This window comes from Cygnus atratus, chromosome 19, assembly GCF_013377495.2.
Source record: "Cygnus atratus isolate AKBS03 ecotype Queensland, Australia chromosome 19, CAtr_DNAZoo_HiC_assembly, whole genome shotgun sequence".
Classification (NCBI taxonomy): Eukaryota; Metazoa; Chordata; class Aves; order Anseriformes; family Anatidae; genus Cygnus; species Cygnus atratus.
The window spans coordinates 5,634,895-5,652,097 of NC_066380.1; the positions used below are offsets into that span (position 1 = coordinate 5,634,895).

The following is a 17,203-nucleotide window of genomic DNA, read 5'->3' on the forward strand; positions in this document are numbered from 1 at the left end:
GGGACATTACCCCCAGGTGCAGAGATGACAAGATGCACATTATCCAGCACATACACCCCCCTTTCCACCCCGCTCCCACAGGGGACCCCCATAGGGACCCCTCTCCCCGGTTCGCCCCCTGCCCTGGCTCGTCCAGGGCTCACCCTGCACGTGCACGCTGAAGTCCTTGTCATCTGCACCCAGGGGGTTGGTGGCCACACAGGTGTAGTGCCCTGAGTCTGGGACGCCAGCTGGTTTGATCTGTAGGACCTGCCCCTCGTGGAGGATCCGGAGGTGGCCGGCGCTTTCCAGGAGCTGCGTGGGGACCCCAGCCCCAAGGTGAGGAAGAGGAGTGATTATACACCGGGGCTGAAGCATGCAGGAGGGGGCAGAGCCCAGCCAGCCATATGGAGGGTATGTGTCCCCCCCCCCCCCAAAACCAGCAGCTGCTCCCTGGCTGCCCTTAGGACCTCACCTGCCCATCCTTGTACCACTGGATGGTCGCCTCAGGCACAGCCCACGTCTCGCACTGCAGCGTCACCGTGCTATTGACCCTGGTTCTCACCTCAGTCGTGGCAAATTCCCCCGAAGGGTCATCTCGGGCAATCGAAGGAGGAACTGATGGGGAGAGAAGACATGGCTGGGAGAAGAGAATAGCCCCAAACACCCTTGCTCTGCCCTAACCAGCAACATGCAGCACCCTGGGGTGAAGGGAAGGAAGGGGCACTGGCCCCATAAAGGCATCAGGGTTGCCGTGGGATTTAGGAGGCACAAGGAGAGCTCACGCACCCAGGACCTTCACGGTGTAGTTCCTCACAGCCTCCCCAGCCTCGCCGGCCACAATGCAGCTGTAGGTGCCCGCGTCCTCTTCCTGGGCATTCAGGATCTGCAGCCCATGGCCACCTGGACAAAGGGGGTCTCCTGAGAGGGTCCCTGCTCACAGCTGAGGCTGTTTATCCCCATGCAGTACATGAAGACTTCTTAAAGGACATGCTGACCACCTGCAAGCCTGACTGGAGGGCATCTAATGCTCTTCTGGAGCCCAATTTCCAGGCTTATAAAAACCCGTGTGGTCTCACCGATGCTGCCAAGAAGGTTTTAGCTGTTATCAGATGATGTGGCACATCCATCTGATGGCCTGAGCCTCTCAGCTCCTACAGGATGATGACTTCCCATCACCCTAGGTATCACCAGACCCAGAAAAGACCCTGCTCCCACCCCCTGGGCACTCAAAGGGGCTCCATGGTGGCGTGGGACCCCTGGGCACTCAAAGGGGCGCCAGCCGGTACCAGAGAGCAGGCGGACGTCTCGCGATGCTTCAACGGGGACCTCATCCTTGAGCCAGGTGATGCTGGGAGGCGGGTAGGCTGGAGCCTCACAGAGCAGGGAGATGGGGTTGTTGATGATCACAATAACATCTTCCACGGTGGCATCGTGGGCATCTCCAGCATGCGTGGGGCTGGCTGCAGAGACATGTTTGGACGGCAAGAGCTCAGCGTTACCGCCCATTACAGCCACACTGCCGGCTGTAGGGGTCAGGGATCCTCACCTCCTAACTGGGACAGGCACTCAAAAAGCCCCAATAAGCCCATGTCCCCAAGATGCTGCATCCCAAAACATCTCATACCTGAAACGTTCAGCAGGTAGTGCTTGGTTTGCTCCCCCACGGGGTTGGAGGCCACGCAGGAGTAGTGGCCAGCGTCAGACAGGGCAGCCTGGGGGATGCGCAGCACGGAGCCGTCGGGAGAGATGGAGGTGGCTCCACCAGGCAGAGGGTGGCCGTCCTTCAGCCAGGTGACCTCAGGTTGGGGGTTGCCTGTGCAGGGTAGAAAGTAGGGTTTGGGCTCGGTGCAAAGTTTTTCCATGCGTGCACGCAGCCTGGATGGGGTCACTGCATTGGGAAGCAGGGACACCAGCCCAAATCCAGACTTATCGCAATCTGGATCAGGATTTTAGAGACTGCTGGATGAGCCAGCAAGAAAAAAGAAAACTGTCCTGAGTAGGAGGTGATTAATTACTCCCATTGCAAAAGGAGAAACCAGATTAGAGGAATTTTTGCTCCATTTTGGAAAGATCGGAGCTGACGTCGTGGAACAAGCTCCCCGCGTGGGCGCCCCCTCTCCAGCACTTTCTGGACAGCCCAACTGCAAGGCCAGGAACTATCCCCAAAAAGCTCCTCAGCCGACCTCAGCTATTCCTATATCATCGGCTGGAACCAGCCGCTTGCTCCACGCCCCGAAGGGAGGCTCAGGCTGGCCGCCCCCGGGCCCCATCTCCCACCACCCCCGCGCAATGCTCACCCGCGGCCAGGCAGGACCAGGTGACAGGGTGGCCCTCGGGCACCGTGACAGCCTCTTCCTCATCCATGTCCTCAATGTGGGGAGGAACTAGGAATGTGAGAGGCCAGGGACATCAGCAGCTGGACCAAACCAGGCACTGAACTCATGCGCTAAGGCACATGACGGACTCTGGTGCTGCATCTCCCAACGCTGCACCCGGTGTTGTCCCTGCACTGGTGAAGCCCTGATGCCCCCCAGGAGCCCGTCATAGGGGTGGATGTCCTCCCTTACCCAAGACCTCCACGTGGAACTCCCTCCTGGCCTCCCCAGCGACATTGCTGGCCAGGCAGGAATAGTGGCCACCATCCTGGGCTCGCACGCGGGGCAGCCTCAGCATCCAGCCCCCTGCAAGCACGGAGCAGAGAGGGCTCAGGGCACGGGTCCAGGCACCAGCACAGCCCAGCACCACTCCACAGGGCGGGAGCTCTGCTGGGTTTAAACGCCTCAGTGTTAAGCAGAATGCATTCATAGACATCTTGCAGCACCCATCCCTCGTCCCACCTGAGAGCACGCGCATGTGCTCGCTGGGGGTGACAGGAGAGCCGTTCCAGGACCAGGAGACCGTGGGCAGGGGAATGCCAGTGGCCTCACAGGTCAGCGTCAGGGCTCTGTGCAGAGGCACACGGACATTGCTGGTCAATCCTGATCCTTGGATGAACTTTGGAGGAACTGGGGAGACAGAAGGGAAGAACAGCTGTCTGCAAAGCAGCCACCAAGACAGCAGAAGAGTGAAAAATGTGGCGGACACTAAACCCAGCTTGTTCCCATCCTCCTGCTTGTACACATTGAGGACATGAGCACAGAAGGCCCATCAGCATCAGCTGAAGACTTTGCAGGTGTTACAGACCGGGTGACACACAGCAGCACGTGCCACCTACCTGCACCCCCAAGCCCACACCTCCAGGTGCGACACCAAGCTGGCCATGTGCCTTACACCACCCCAGTCCTTTTCCAGCTCAAACACTCAATACCCCAGCCCACAGAGTTCCCCCAAGTCCTCGGAAAGCAGCTGACTTTGTAAAACAAGAAGTGCTCTGATCTGCTCAGCCTGGAAAGAAAACATTGCCACAGGCTGGTGGAGCCACTTCTGCTGCTACTTCACCTGGTGCACCCCCCTCCTGTCCCCAAACCTATATGCTGCATTATCCAAACTTGCTCCATGTTTTCCTGTTCTCCAGGCTCGTGATGCTTTGGGCATGTGGTGGGACATCCCCACCCTGCCAAGCTGCCTGTGTCCCTTCCCCGCAGCCACCAGCCATGCCCCCCACCCTCACCGTGCACCGCCACGTCAAACTCTCTGCGCTCCTGCCCCGCCGCGTTGGCCGCCAGGCAGACATATCGCCCTGCATGGACCAGCGCCGCCTGGGCGATGCGCAGCCTCCAGCCCTGCTCCGACAACAAGAGCCCGTCCCTGGAGGCCACAAGCTGCCCGTCCTTCAGCCACGTCACCGTGGGTGCCGGCGTTCCCGTGGCCTCACACTCCAAAACCGTCTCACCAGCCTCAATGACGGAAACTTTCCTCGGGGCTTTGCTGCTGCCCCGGATCCTCGGCAGCACTGTGGGCAGAGGTACACGGGACAGAGGTGAGGCTGGAGGAAAGCACTTGGAGGTATGCAAGCGGATATAAAACCGCCATCGAGCTGGCTGGTGGCAGCAGGAGGGCAAAGCATATCCCAGCGGGTGCAATTAGTGCAGTTGTGCTGCTGGAGCAAACATCAGCTGCAACCAGAGCGGAGCCAAGAGGGGAGCTGGAGGGGACCAGGCAAACCCAGCTGGCAGCATCCCTTCCAAAACACCCAAGGCAGGGGATAATAGCTGTGAACTTTTGGGTCCAACTGGGCCTTGCATCAAGGGAGAACGTGTCTTGCTCAAACATACAGCTTAGGAGAGGCAGCTTCAGCCACCCCTGTAGGACCCCCACGTCTTGGGGTCCTCCAGCTCACCATGCACCCCCAGGCGATGCTCCTTGCTGCTGCTGCCGGCAGCATTGCTGCACTCGCAGGTGTAGGTCCCCTCGTCCACCAGCCGCACCTTCTCGATGTAGAGCATCCTCCCTCCTGCAGACACCAGCTTCGGGCTCCCGGGGTGGGCAGAGAGGGGCTCACCTGCCCGGGGGGGACAGCAGCCTCCTCTCAGGCTCCCAGCAGGACCAGTTCCCACCCAGAAGCTGGGCACTGCTCAATATAAAGCACTCCTTGCTGCCCAAGGAGAGCAACATGAATTGGTTTTATGCTTGGCTGCAGCAGGAGACCCACAAGGAACAGGCTGGCAACTGAATTTCAAGTTTAACCTGGTGTTTGCTCATCTAAGATGCTCCTAAACCATGCAAGGGGCATCACATGCCCTGGGCAGGGGGGTCTGTATCTACCTGGTGGGTCAACACCTGAGGAGCAGGACCTTACCGTCCTTCTGCCAGCTCAGGGCAGGGAAGGGGATCCCATGGCACTCGCAGGACAGCCGGACAGACTGCCCCTCCAGCACGGACATGGTGCTGGGCTCTGCTGAGGAGAACGACGGGGGCACTGCAGGGAGAGAGAGGAGAGAGGCAGCTGATGGCAGGGGACAAGGAGATAGGGACAACTCCATCCTGCTCACCACCTATGGCTCCACCAGGCTTTGCACAAAGATCCAGTGAGACTGCGTGAAAAAAACGTGGAAATAATAATATGCACTTCCCAGCTATTAAGAGAGCAATGCTCTTAATTGCACGTGGCCTACAGCAGAGACTGGCTGAGCCCCACGGCCAGGCCAAGGTTGGCCAGACGCAGCCTTGTTAGGTAGCGCAGCTCGCTGCGAAGGTGACCTAACACTTTCCATTATCGGACGCCGTTCCCATAATTACAGCTGGCTGGAGAAGGGTAACTCCTTCCCGTGAGGGATATTAGCTTTTGGAAGAAAAATCCTAACACCCAGAAACCTCTGAAAAACAAAAACAGCAGAACCCAAACAATCGAGCCGAGCCAGGACACCAGGCCAAGCTTGCAACGTCTCCCTGGGAAGGGAGTGCAGGAGCAGGGAGAACTGGCCTTCCTCCCCGTCCCGGCTGCCTGCCTGCAGGAATCCCACCAGCTGGCCCCGAGCATCCCCGAGGGAAGCCAGGCCTGACTCTGCCCCGGCACTGTGGACGTGCTGGAGGGGCTGGGGTTTGCGGGGATGTACATCGTGGGGGATACACCAGCATCCTCCTGACCCAGGCAGGGGAGAGCAGGGGCTGATGCCTGCGTGCTGCTGTGATGGATGAGGGTGCAGAGAGCACAGAGCAGCCCTGGCAATGGCAACGAAGTCCCTTTGCTCTCCTGCCCAAGCTTTGGGAAGACAGCTGCATCGTTACTGAAATACCCCCAAAGAAACACTTGTGCAAACATTGGCTTTTTCCCCTCTCCTGTTCCAGTAGGGGATTCCCTACTGCCTCCAGCTGCATCATCTCACAGAGCTTTAATCCTTTGGACACTGTTTTCCAAGCTAGAGAGCCACCTCAGGTACACTTTATGCTGTGCGGTGTTTGTTTCTATGTACATACATGTCCATACACCCCTTATTTTCCTGATGAGCTGTCTCAGGCCCAACAGCCCTTACCCAACACGTTCAGGTTGTAGTGTCTCTCCGGGTGGCCGGGCACCTGGCACGTGTACCTGCCCGCATCCTGCACAGCAGCTCGCCCCACCTGCCACAAGGAGAGATGGTGAGATTCTCTGCAGCCCCATTTTCCCTCCAATCCCATATTTTGCTCCAAAATGTCACCTGGAGCACAGTCCCATCCACTGACAGCCGCATCCCTGGGCTTGGTGTGAGCAAGGTCCCATCCTTCAGCCAGCGGGACCCCCGCGGGTCGACCCCAGGGTCCAGGCAGCGCAGTGTCACCTCCTGGTTGACGATGGCAGAGACGTTCTCCTCCTCGCCCAGGGCAGTGGGTGGCACTGGAAACAGACAGGGCAACGCCACCCCCAACCCCCCCTTCCCAGGGCTGGCCCCACAGCCCCCATGCTGGGGAAAGGGCAGGGAGCAGCCCCCAGCCCTGTGGGGGGATACACGGAGCCTGTGGCCACCGTCAGGAAAAGGGTCTGGGGACACATGGGGACACTTACACCGCACCTCGACAGTGGCCTCGCGCCTGTCTTCACCCGCAGCGCTGCTGGCCACGCACGTGTACGTCCCTGAGTCCAGGAGGTGAGGGGTGGGCAGGGACAGCACACGCCCGCCAGACAGGATCTGTGCCCCCCGGGAAGGAGAGAGCCCAGCTGAGCATGAAACCAGGGAACTTCACTGGGCTGCAAGCAGTAACTGAGATAGGTGGGCACAGTCCTGCCTCGAGCCTGTCCTCGTCACATCGTGGGGACCCCCGGCTCTAACATATGGCAGGGAGCAGGGCTGAGCATGTCCGTGCTCCCATGGACCAAATGCAGAAAGAAGACTTGGGCAACATCACATCTGCTCAGCACCAGCAATTGTTTGTTTCGTGGTTCTGTTTTTTCCAAAAAACCCAAGGAACCAGAGCATCCTTCTAGAGGCATGTCCCCATGGAGACACCCCCCCCCCGCCCCATGGCAGGCCACCTCACCTGCGGGCCACCCGCCACCTCCTCGGGCACAGGGTTGCCGTCCTTGAGCCACAGCAGCACCGGGGTAGGGCTCCCGGTGGCATCGCACCGCAGCGTCACCGCCTCGCTCGTCACTGCCACAACGGGGCTGGGACCAGCCGTGATTCGTGGGGGCACTGGGGAGGGTGGAGGGGGCACAGCAATGTCACCAGCAGCACCAGGGGGACAGAGATGGGGACAGCTGGGGTGGGAGACACCAAGGTTTGGACCGGGCAATGCCCTCCCGTAGGGCCATGGCCCTTGGGGACATTACCTGGGATGGATGTGGGGTAATGGCAAATGGGACAGACAAAGAGGTCTCTGCTAAACCCAGCTCTCAGGGACGTGCCCCACGGGCTGGGATGGCCCCACCAGCCCCATGCACACATGGGGGGTCCTGGGAGAGCACCCCACTCTCACACAGCTGCTGTCCTCCCCCTGCACGCCACAGACTCACCGGTCACCCGCAGGCTGTACCCGAGCTCGGTGTCCCCGGCGGCGTTGGAGGCCACGCAGCGGTAGCTGCCGGCATCGGGAAGATGGGCACGGGGGATCTCCAGGCGTTTCCTATCCCTGGACAGGATCCGGCCCGGGCTGGTCACGAGCTGCTCGTTCCCCTTGTACCAGGAGATGTCTGCAGGGAAGGAGGGAGATGAGATGTAAGGAGCGTGATGGCAGCATGGGGGCACACACCAGGGGCACCCCCAGGGAAGCTCAAGGGAGGGGACAGGCTCACCGGGAGCTGGCACCCCCGTGGCCAGGCACTCCAGGGACACCGTGCTGTTCTCCAGGACAGCCAGGTCCACCTCACTGGGCTCGATGTTCGGAGGCACTGCAACCCAGCACGCATGGCCATCAGCTCTGCGCAGCCCAAACCCAAACCAGCTGAACTGCGTGCACCAGTCCCCATCCTGGGAGGGAACCTCATCACTGCATAGTGATGCTGCTGCCCTCCAAGTCACCAAACAGAGTTGTTCCCCCGGGATGCGATACTCATCCTACCCAGGGAAGGGATCTCTGCTCCCTGCCTGGTTTCTCACCCAGCACCTTCAGCATCACGTCCTGCTTGTCCTCCCCTGCGGGGTTGGCTGCGACACAGGTGTAGACACCCTCATCGGTCAGGTCAGCCTTCTCAATCTAGACGGAGGAGGGAAGGTTCCTGACTAGCTCTGGTCACTTGTGAGCCCAAACTGGACCCTCTCCCTCCAAAACTGGACCTCCTCTCCAGCTCCTGCAGCCCCAGGGCTGGGTTTCTCCTCCAGCAATGTCCAGCAAAGCGGGGTTTGCCCAGCAGACCCCTAGCAGGAGCCATGCCCACGAGCTATTGTGTCCTCACCCTGCTCAGGAGCCTGGTGTCCCTGTGCTCCAGGGAACACAAATCCCTCCATCACTCCCACCTGCCCTGGCCGGGGTCAGTGCCACCCCATGGCACCACTGCTTCAGCCCAGACACTGCCATAGGGAAGCCCCAGGGCACACAGCCCTGCCCAATGCTGCTGCACGGCCCCTCGGCCCCATCATGCCCCCCACCTGGAAGAGGCTGCTCGTGGCTGGCAGTGGGACCCCGTCCTTCCTCCAGCCGAGCCGTGGGGGTGGCGTGCCCGTGGCCTGGCACCGGAGTGTCACTGGCTGGCGAAGGGCCACAGTGACGGCATCCCCCTCCGCGATGCTGACCAAGGGGCGCGCTGGCCAGAGGGGAAACAAGGTTGGGGGAGAACTCTTTGCTATCCGTGCCCTCCCTTATGCATGGGACAGAGAGCAGGTCTCCCCCAGGCTCTGTGCTCACCTTGCACCGAAACCCACACCTGCACCTGGGCCCCCCCAGCCCGGCTGCTGCCCTGGCAGGCGTAGAGACCTTGGTGGGCGAGCCCCACGTGGGAGATCAGCAGGGTCCCGCCATCCTCGGACACCACTATGCTATCCTCTGTGCCCAGGGGGCGCCCATCCTTCAGCCACCTGTGAGGAGCAGGGGGGGGTGGCAGGTTCTTGGGGTGTCCTACCACCACCCACCCCAGTTTCTGACCAGGAGCAAGGGGGTGCTGCGCCCGTGGCACTTGCAAAGTCGCCAGATCATGGAGGAGAGCAGGATCCCAGGGATGAGGAACAGGAATGGATGCCTCCCATCCTAAAGGACACCCCAAGCCAGGGGTCCCCATTACCCAGATGGAGTCCCCATCCCGATCTCTGCTGCGTCTTTGTATGTTGGGCTCTGGGGGTGCCCCCAGGGAGCTGTGCAGCCCCCTAAGGCAGCTCAGGGGGACATGGGCAGGACCCCCATCCTGCCCCATGGTGCTCACCGTATCCGGGGCATGGGGACACCACTGGCACGGCAGTGAATGCGCAGGGAGTCGTTGGCAACAGCAGTCATGTGGCTTTCCCCATCACCGATCAGCAGCTGGGGGGGAGCTGAGGAAAAGGGGAAAAGGGGACAGCAGGCTGGGACCAGCCCTAGGAGCCTAGCATGGGAGCAGCCAAGAGCTCGGAGGGCACAGGACCCCAGCAGAATACCAAAACCCACAGCTGTTTGGGGCCCAATTTTCCTTCGCACATGCTCCTCTGATCTCAGAAAACCTGCAGTTTCCAGCCACCTCCTTCCTGCCACCATAAATCCCTGCTCCCTGCTACAACCCTGCCAGGCTTGGCTGCAGCCCGCAGCCCCCTTACCCTGCACGAGCAGCTTGTGCCGCACCACGCTCTCGCCCGCGGGGCTGCTGGCCAGGCAAGTGTAGGAGCCCGCTGAGCTCTCCGATGCCCGCTGGACCCGGAGCAGCGTGCCGCCTGCAAGGAGCAGCACCCCGGCACCCTCAGGCAGGGGCAGCCCGTCCTTCTGCCAGCTCAGGGTGGGCAACGGGTTGCCGCTGGCCGAGCAGAGCAGCTCCACGGGCTGGCCCACTGCTGCCTCCACCACGCGACCCTCGCTGGAGATCGTCGGTGGCACTGCAGGGACAGAGAAATGGGGGAGTGTGAGTGCAGAGTGCCTGAGCTGAGCACTGCAGCTGTGCTGGTGGCAGGGCCACGGGGAGCACATGCCAGCTCCCCTTGTGTCACTTCCCTGGGGACAGCAGGACACATCCCGCAAAGCTCAGCCCATAGGGAGATGGAAATTGGCTCAGCAGAAGCCCAAAGGTGCAGGTGAACCACAGCAGACAAGGGCAGAGCTTGTGCTGGGGAAAGAAGCTCCAAAAACCCATTGCACGTGCCACCGTGCAGTGCACAAACCATTTGGAGATCATCCCAAAACGGCACACTCACACGCTTATTGCACTGACAGCTGAGCACAGCTGCCCAAAGCTGCTGGAGAGGAGACAGATGGGGGAAGAGACCTCTCGGAAAGCCCCCAAACCATGGATGCTTCCTAACCTCCTCTGCATTATGGCACCGGGTGCCTTACCATAAACCTCGAGCCTCACGGTCCTGTGCGCTGTGCCTGCAGGGTTGGTGGCCCGGCAGACGTACAGCCCCGCGTCCGCCTCCTGTGTTGCGCTCACCCGCAGCGCCTGGCCCCCCCTCACATAGGTGGTCCTGGTCCCTGAGGGGAGCGGGCGCCGGCCCCTGAACCAAGCAATGGTGGGGGCTGGGGAGCCCCGCGCCTCGCAGGGCAGCTGGCCGGAGCCATTCAGCAGCACCACCACCTCCGCCAGCTCCTCGGCGCCCAGGATGGAAGGGGGAGCTGGTGGAGAGAGGGGCATGGAGGTGGGGGAGATGCTCACCCCCCTAGTTCGGCTGCCTGGATGGTTGAGAGTTTAGGAGGGGTGAAAGGGGATCAGGAGGAGGGCAGCCAAGGACTCACTGTGCACATGCAGCTGGAAGACCTTGCTGTGCTGGCCGGCAGGGTTGGTGGCCAGGCACTGGTAGGTGCCCTGGTGGTGGGGCTGGCTGCCCAGGATCCTCAGTACCTGCTCCTCCTCCAACAGCTGGAGGTGGGGGTCCAGCGCGGGGAGAGGCCTCGGGGGACAGAAGGGTGCACAGGTGAATCAGACCCGAGCACGGGCAAGGGACAGAGCCCATGGCACAGAGCGATGGCACCAGCTCTTGGAGGGGTTTTCCATGCTGGTAATGTGCTGGTTTTGTCCCAGCAGGGAGGAAACAGGGGCTGGGGATGGTTTGGCCCGCATCCCATCCCTGAAAACATCTTTTTGGCCCAGTGTTTTGGAGAAGGGAATGGCTTTGTGTCCAACACATCGTGCTCCCCCCCTTACATGCACCCTATTGCTAGCTCTTTGACAGAAACACCACCCTCACCCTTCCAGCAGGTCCCAGCCCCCCCGCAGTCACTTACTGCCCGTCCTTCAGCCAGCGCACCCGGGGCCGGGGCACTCCCCTGCTCCGACACTCCAGCAGCACCTCGGAGCCCTCTGGCACGGAGACATTGTGAGGCCACCGGGACCCAGGCATGCTCGGGGGCACTGGGGGCAGAGGAGGTGTGAGCAGGGTACACAGCCAGGGGTACGAGGGGCACCCCAGTTTTGCCACCCTCCTGGCATCCCCATGCTGATACAGCAGGGGATGATAACAAGCTCAATGGTCCCAAAATTACATGCTGAATGTGGCCCAAGGGACCGCTCTGCCCCCAGCCAGCTGGCTGCAAGGGACCCCCCCCAGCCCACCACAGCCCACCCCAGGGCGACCATTGCTGGGTACAGGGGACGGGGACCAAGTCACCCAGCACGAGCAGGGCGAAGTGTCTGCGCGCCTCTCCCGCCCTGCTCCGGGCTCTGCAGGTGTAGGTGCCCGTGTCCTCGCCGCGGACCGCGGCAAAGCGCAGCGTCTGGCCCCTGCGGAGCAGGAGGGGACCCCCAGCTTCACCCACCTGCAGGAAGAGAGGGAGGAAAGGGGGTGTCAGGGGGAGCCAGCAGCACCCCTACCGTGGGACACAACGCCACCACCCCCTCTCCCAGGGGCTCACCGGCTGCCCGTCCTTGTGCCAGGTGACAGAGGGGACAGGGGTGCCGGAGACGTTGCAATGCAGTGCCAGGGGCTGGCCAGCCACCACCGACACGTTCTCCCAGCCACTGCCCATCATCTCCAGGGGGGCTGGGGGGAGGCGAGAGCCGTGACGAGGTGACGAGACACAATGGCATCTGGCTGCCTCGCTTCTCTGCCCCATGACCATGGTCAACAACACTCCCCAGAGAGCACACGGACCCGACGCAGTAGCTTTGCCCTGCTGGCCATCCCCCGCAACCCGCACAGCTCGCTCCATTTGGGGACAAGGAGCAGAGCACCCCCAGGAGCACCTCACATGGGGCAGGAGCCCTCTTCCCTCTGGCCGTACCGTGCACCACCAGCGTGGTCGTGCTGCTGATAGAGCCCGCGTCGTTGGCTGCCAGACAGGTGTAGTCCCCACTGTGGCTGGGCTGCAGGGCACGGATGAAGAGCGAGCCCCCATCCAGCAGCTCAGCACCCGGCACAGCATCCAGCACCTCCACTGCGTCCTTCCACCAGAGGATGGATGGCGTGGGGGTCCCTGCGTGGGTGCATGGTGATGGGCACATGTTCAGATTGGTGATGGGTGCCTCACGTCCCACCTGTGCCAGGCAATGTGCGGGCCGCCTGGGGAAATCTGTGCTGCCAGACAGCTCCTGCGCCATCCCCACCTTGTGCTACCCAAGAGGCAGGTGCCAGGATCTGGGCTGAGCCCAGAGAATGAAGGACAGGGGCATAGCAGTGAGGAAGGAGCAAGGATGGGTTAAGTGGAGAGTCCCAAAGCCAGCCAAGCCAGGGCACCCAACCCCTGGGTGAACACCTGCTTGCACGGAGCCCTTACCCTTGACCGGACAGGGTATGGTGACGTTCTCATGGAGAACCTTCTCCAGCAGGACCTCTGCGCCATCGTCCAGGTATGGAGGCTCTGGGGGGTGAAACGACCCCAATGCTGGGTTAGCAGACACCCAGCCCAGCCCTCCCCACCCCATCCTGTGGTCCCAGCAGGGGCTCCCAGCACTCACCCAGCACTTGCACAACCACCTCCACGGCATCCTGCCCCACGCTGCTGCTGGCGATGCAGCGGTAGCGTCCTGCGTTGGAGAGCTGCACGGCCCCGATGATCACAGCCCCACGGGCCCCCTCCAGGGCTCCCCACTCGCCCTCCTGCAGCGGGCGGCCGTCTTTGGACCAGCTCAGACTGGGGACAGGGTTCCCGTAGGCCACACATGGCAGCTCCAGCCGCTCTCCCACCAGCGCCCGCAGCACCTCGGGGCCACGCTGGATTCGTGGCGGGACTGGGACAGAGAGATAAGAGCAAAACGTGGCATTGAGGGATGGCATGGAGCTGTGTTTACAACTCACGGCTCCCCACGGTGATGCAGAGGCATGCCACGTGCCATGGGCTCGGCAGGACATACCTTGGACTCTCAGACTGTAGTGCACCGAGGCGTTCCCCACGGCATTCGTGGCCGTGCAGGTGTAGAGGCCGCTGTCTGCCTCCTGGGGCTCTGCCAGACGTAGTGACCCTGAGGGGAGGATGCTGTACCTTGGTGCAGAGGGAACAGAGAAGCTGGCTGGAAGGAACAGCCGTGCTGCCCTATATCTGGCTTCACCCTGGGCAGGAGCTAGGGGCTGACAGCTCCACGAGGCAGCCACAGGAAGATCCCCAGGGCCACAAGAAGCCCTGTAAATCTGTGCATAGCGGAAAAAAAAAAAACCTTTGCTCTGCACCCGTGCAAGGCTGCAGCTTGAGCCACCAGCGTGGGGGACAAGGTCACCACTGAAGGTGCCGGGGCTCCCCGTGGAGCTCGGCCCCTGCAGCTGGAGCTGGCCGTGCTCTCGCCCCACAGCACCATCTGCGCTCTGCAGACATAACATCATCGCAGCCCACGGCCGCCCATCCCGCCCCATAAATCACTCGGCCGTGGGGAGCAGCACAGGGCCACAGGGAGCAACCATAGGAAATTGGATCAAGAATGACAAAGCAACACGGTCCCTCGAGAAGCGTGAAACCAGGCTGCCTTCCCCCAGCCACAGCAATCCTCAGGTGCAAGGGAGGAAGCGATGAACTGAGGTTGGGGTCCACAATGTGTGACACCCCTTCCAGCATGGTGCTAATGTGCTGAGCAGGTCTTGCTTCCATCAGGGAAAACTCAATAATCAAACACACCCAGGAACCTTCCAGTTATCTTCTCCCACCATATGGCTTTGGTGGTCCCATCACTGCCACCAGCCCCACGGGGACATCACTGCCTCCCTCCCCATCCCGTCTGCGTGCTTCAGCATCCCTGCTGCCCCGTCCCCGGGGAGCAGCAACGTGCTGAGAGGGCGATCCTGCGCTACCAGTGTCAGCACGTAGCTGTCTGCTGAAGTGAGGCTGAGCAGACACGGGCCCGAGCCACAGAGCTGCAAGCCAGCCGCTCTCTTCGGTCCAGTCGACAAATTCAGGCCAGCTGCGAAACTGGGAGCAGAACCCAGCATGAAGGGGAGCGAGGGGGTGGTGGGAGAGCGGCTGCCCTGGCCAACAGCCACGGTGAGCTCTCTTTGAGGAGCAACGGCTGCTCACAGCACCAGTGCAGGATCCGACCCTCGATAACCCCGGCAGTGCTCCCCAGGGAGCAGGCAGGTCTGGTACCTTGCGGAGGAGAGAGGCAGCGGCCGGGACTCGTGGCTCCACGCCACCAGGGGATGGGGAGAGCCATGTGCCTCACAGGGCAACGTGGTCTCCTGCCCACGCACAGCCAGGACGGTCACAGGGGCTGATATCCCCCACGATCCGTTCACGCTGATCCTGGGCTTCGCTGGAGGGAAGGAGAAAACAAAGCTGGTGCAGGAACGCTCCACGCACCCCACAACCTTCAGTGCTGTTTTCATACCCCAAACCCATCCTACACGTGGCTTGGGCAGCCCAAAGCCATCAAGGAAACCAGGAGCACCCCCAGCCTGCGGCTGCCCACCCTCCAGAGCAGGTTTACTGGGAGCTGGTCCCGGTGCTGAGCACTCACTGCTGACGGAGAGCTGCACCTGCCGGCTGGAGAAGCCTGCCACACTGGCGGCCGTGCAGAAATAGGTGCCGGCATCCCCCGGGGAGGGTGTCGGGATCAGGAGGGTCCCATTGGGGTTGAGGTGGTAGCGTGGGCTTGGTGAGATGGGCTCCGTGCCCTGCAGAGGAGAGAGAAGGGAGGAAGAGGGCAGAGACTTTCCTATGAGCCGAGCAAGCCAAGTGCAAAAAAATAAATAAACAAACAAACAAACAAACAAATAATATTAATAATAAAAGGCTCTTGGCCCATCAGAGCAAGCTGCCTTGCTGCTTCCAGCTTCCAGGGGCACTCAGTGCTGCCTACCCAGGCAGCCAGTGCACACCGGTGGGTGATTCCCTCTCCACACACCACCCAGCACCCAAGGGTGCCCCTGGCAGCAGGACGCCAGCCTGCTCCCACACAGAGCCACCCTCCCAAGCCCCCCACCCCCTGGGGACACTTCTACCTTGGTCCAGGTAACAGTGGGGGTGGGCACACCGGTGGCATCGCACCGCAGGGTGACAGCCACTCCCTCGGTGGCAGCGACCAGGGCAGGACCAGGCTCGATGCTGGGAGGAACTGGGGACAGAGATGAGCACCTCACCCTGCTGGACGTGGCCGCAGGTAGCGGGGCTTTGACTCACGGCTTGCCAGCACCCACTGCAAACACCCGTCCTGTCCCCAAGCCCCTCCAGCACCACCCCCTCTCTGTGCAGTCACCGCTGCCCACAGGGGCTGCATATCCCTGACACGCTTCCCCAAAAGCTCAGCCTCCCAGGCTGGCCTTGCCTAAATGGGAGCAGAAACCTCACCCTGCTGCAGGTGACAGCTCCTGGTGAAGTCCCTGCTCTCGCACCCAACACGTTTGGCACCCGACCCCAGCTGGGGACCAGCCCCGAGCACCCCTGTGTGTCCTGGCTGGGCACGGGGCTCTGCCAGCACGGGTCAGCAGCCCAGCAGGCAGGACAGAGCACTTCATCGCACATGTCCAGGGTCAAGTTTCATGTGTCCTGGCTGGCTAGCACTCGCAGAGCCACCAGATGTTTTCTGAGCCTGCTTTGTAGCCGCACCGCACAGCCCTGGGGACCGTTCCTTATGTGCAGATCTGGCTTCAGAGTTTTCCTGCCCTGACACACTGGAGCTTCTCTTCCAGACCAGTGGAAAAGCCTCGCTTGAGCCAGAAATCCACAGCTCCTTCCCGCTGAGGTTGCACAGAGCTGGCAGCAGAAGCCAGGGGACAGCACCCACCCCAGCCACCACGCAGGGACACCCGGCCTCTCACCGTGGACCACCAGGGTCACATCCTGCCGATGCGAGCCAAGAGCGTTGGTGGCCACGCAGGTGTAGGTCCCCGCGTCCCCCTGCGACGCCTGGCCCACGTGCAGGCTGCCGTCAACCTGGGCGGAGAAGCGGCCGCTCGGGGCTACCTGGGCAGGGCAGAGACAGGAAATTGGAAGGGATCGGGGAGCAAACATCACCTTGACACGCTGCCTTTGGGGCATACCCAAAATCCCATCCTTGGGTAGTACGAACACCCTGATGATGCACCCTCCCAACCCAAACGCTCCCCCAGCATCTTCCACCGGCAGCTCTGAGCATGGATGTGCCACCATGAAGCCCCTCCTGCCCCCACGACCCTCACCGGCTGCCCGTCCTTCAGCCAGAGGCGGGCAGGCAGCGGCCGCCCAGCCAGGATCACGCACGGCAGCCACACGGGCTGCCCTGCCAGCACACGGACCACGGCGGGTAGCAGAGCTATTTCTGGGGCTGCGAGAGAGAGGGGAATGGGAAAAGTGATATTAGTTGGAGACAAATTAGCAAGAAACATGTGGGAGAATGAATCTCCTGCTTTAAAAATTAGCCACCCTGGTCACCCAAACATCTGCCAAACCTTGCTGGGGACAGGCAGAAGAGCACACAACAGGAATGTGCAGCTGACTCAGGCTCCCCATGGCACGGGGTCTTTTCTCCCCCTCCCAAGCCTCCCAGCATGGTGATTTTTTGATTTTCTGCATTAAGTGCATTACATTCATTTCACTGCTTATGGGTCTGAGTGCACACCAGTGCTTTTAGGCTGAGGTGGATGGGCATTTCTGAACCCATGCTGGGGAGGGATGGCTCCGTGCATGGCTCTGCACCCCCAGCACCATGGGTTTTGGCTGTGCCTTGAGCTTCACAGGGACCCACGCGCCAACAAAGCCACAGAAAAGCAAACCTTGTCCAGTGACCGTGAGCTTGACCTCCGCTCGGATTTTCCCAAAATCATTCTGGGCTTCACAGACATAGACGGCTTGGTCATCCAGCGAGGCACCTGGAGTACAGAGGGGGAGCATACAGAGGTGCTGCGTGAGCGTGCACCCA

At 61.5% G+C, this 17,203-nt stretch overlaps 1 protein-coding gene across 1 annotated transcript in view; it reads right to left on the reverse strand.

The window, feature by feature from the left end:
- Positions 1-17,203, reverse strand: part of HMCN2 (hemicentin 2) — a 41,546-nt gene that overhangs the window by 13,217 nt on the left and 11,126 nt on the right. Inside the window, exons 18-54 of the mRNA XM_050714653.1 lie at positions 17,058-17,153; positions 16,485-16,609; positions 16,125-16,269; positions 15,309-15,421; positions 14,825-14,981; positions 14,455-14,620; positions 13,238-13,365; positions 12,842-13,114; positions 12,661-12,744; positions 12,169-12,360; positions 11,800-11,927; positions 11,556-11,703; positions 11,173-11,299; positions 10,684-10,838; positions 10,285-10,563; positions 9,558-9,830; positions 9,191-9,299; positions 8,680-8,849; positions 8,424-8,578; positions 7,935-8,031; positions 7,631-7,726; positions 7,352-7,528; positions 6,877-7,031; positions 6,404-6,527; positions 6,060-6,235; positions 5,895-5,982; positions 4,721-4,840; positions 4,262-4,423; positions 3,593-3,874; positions 2,820-2,987; positions 2,550-2,663; positions 2,280-2,366; positions 1,607-1,795; positions 1,269-1,442; positions 769-882; positions 455-597; positions 144-294 (exon numbers count right to left, since the gene is read on the reverse strand). Of these exons, the coding sequence (XP_050570610.1) occupies positions 144-294; positions 455-597; positions 769-882; positions 1,269-1,442; positions 1,607-1,795; positions 2,280-2,366; positions 2,550-2,663; positions 2,820-2,987; positions 3,593-3,874; positions 4,262-4,423; positions 4,721-4,840; positions 5,895-5,982; positions 6,060-6,235; positions 6,404-6,527; positions 6,877-7,031; positions 7,352-7,528; positions 7,631-7,726; positions 7,935-8,031; positions 8,424-8,578; positions 8,680-8,849; positions 9,191-9,299; positions 9,558-9,830; positions 10,285-10,563; positions 10,684-10,838; positions 11,173-11,299; positions 11,556-11,703; positions 11,800-11,927; positions 12,169-12,360; positions 12,661-12,744; positions 12,842-13,114; positions 13,238-13,365; positions 14,455-14,620; positions 14,825-14,981; positions 15,309-15,421; positions 16,125-16,269; positions 16,485-16,609; positions 17,058-17,153 (5,640 nt within the window). The remainder of the gene's footprint in view (positions 1-143; positions 295-454; positions 598-768; positions 883-1,268; positions 1,443-1,606; positions 1,796-2,279; positions 2,367-2,549; positions 2,664-2,819; positions 2,988-3,592; positions 3,875-4,261; positions 4,424-4,720; positions 4,841-5,894; positions 5,983-6,059; positions 6,236-6,403; positions 6,528-6,876; positions 7,032-7,351; positions 7,529-7,630; positions 7,727-7,934; positions 8,032-8,423; positions 8,579-8,679; positions 8,850-9,190; positions 9,300-9,557; positions 9,831-10,284; positions 10,564-10,683; positions 10,839-11,172; positions 11,300-11,555; positions 11,704-11,799; positions 11,928-12,168; positions 12,361-12,660; positions 12,745-12,841; positions 13,115-13,237; positions 13,366-14,454; positions 14,621-14,824; positions 14,982-15,308; positions 15,422-16,124; positions 16,270-16,484; positions 16,610-17,057; positions 17,154-17,203) is intronic.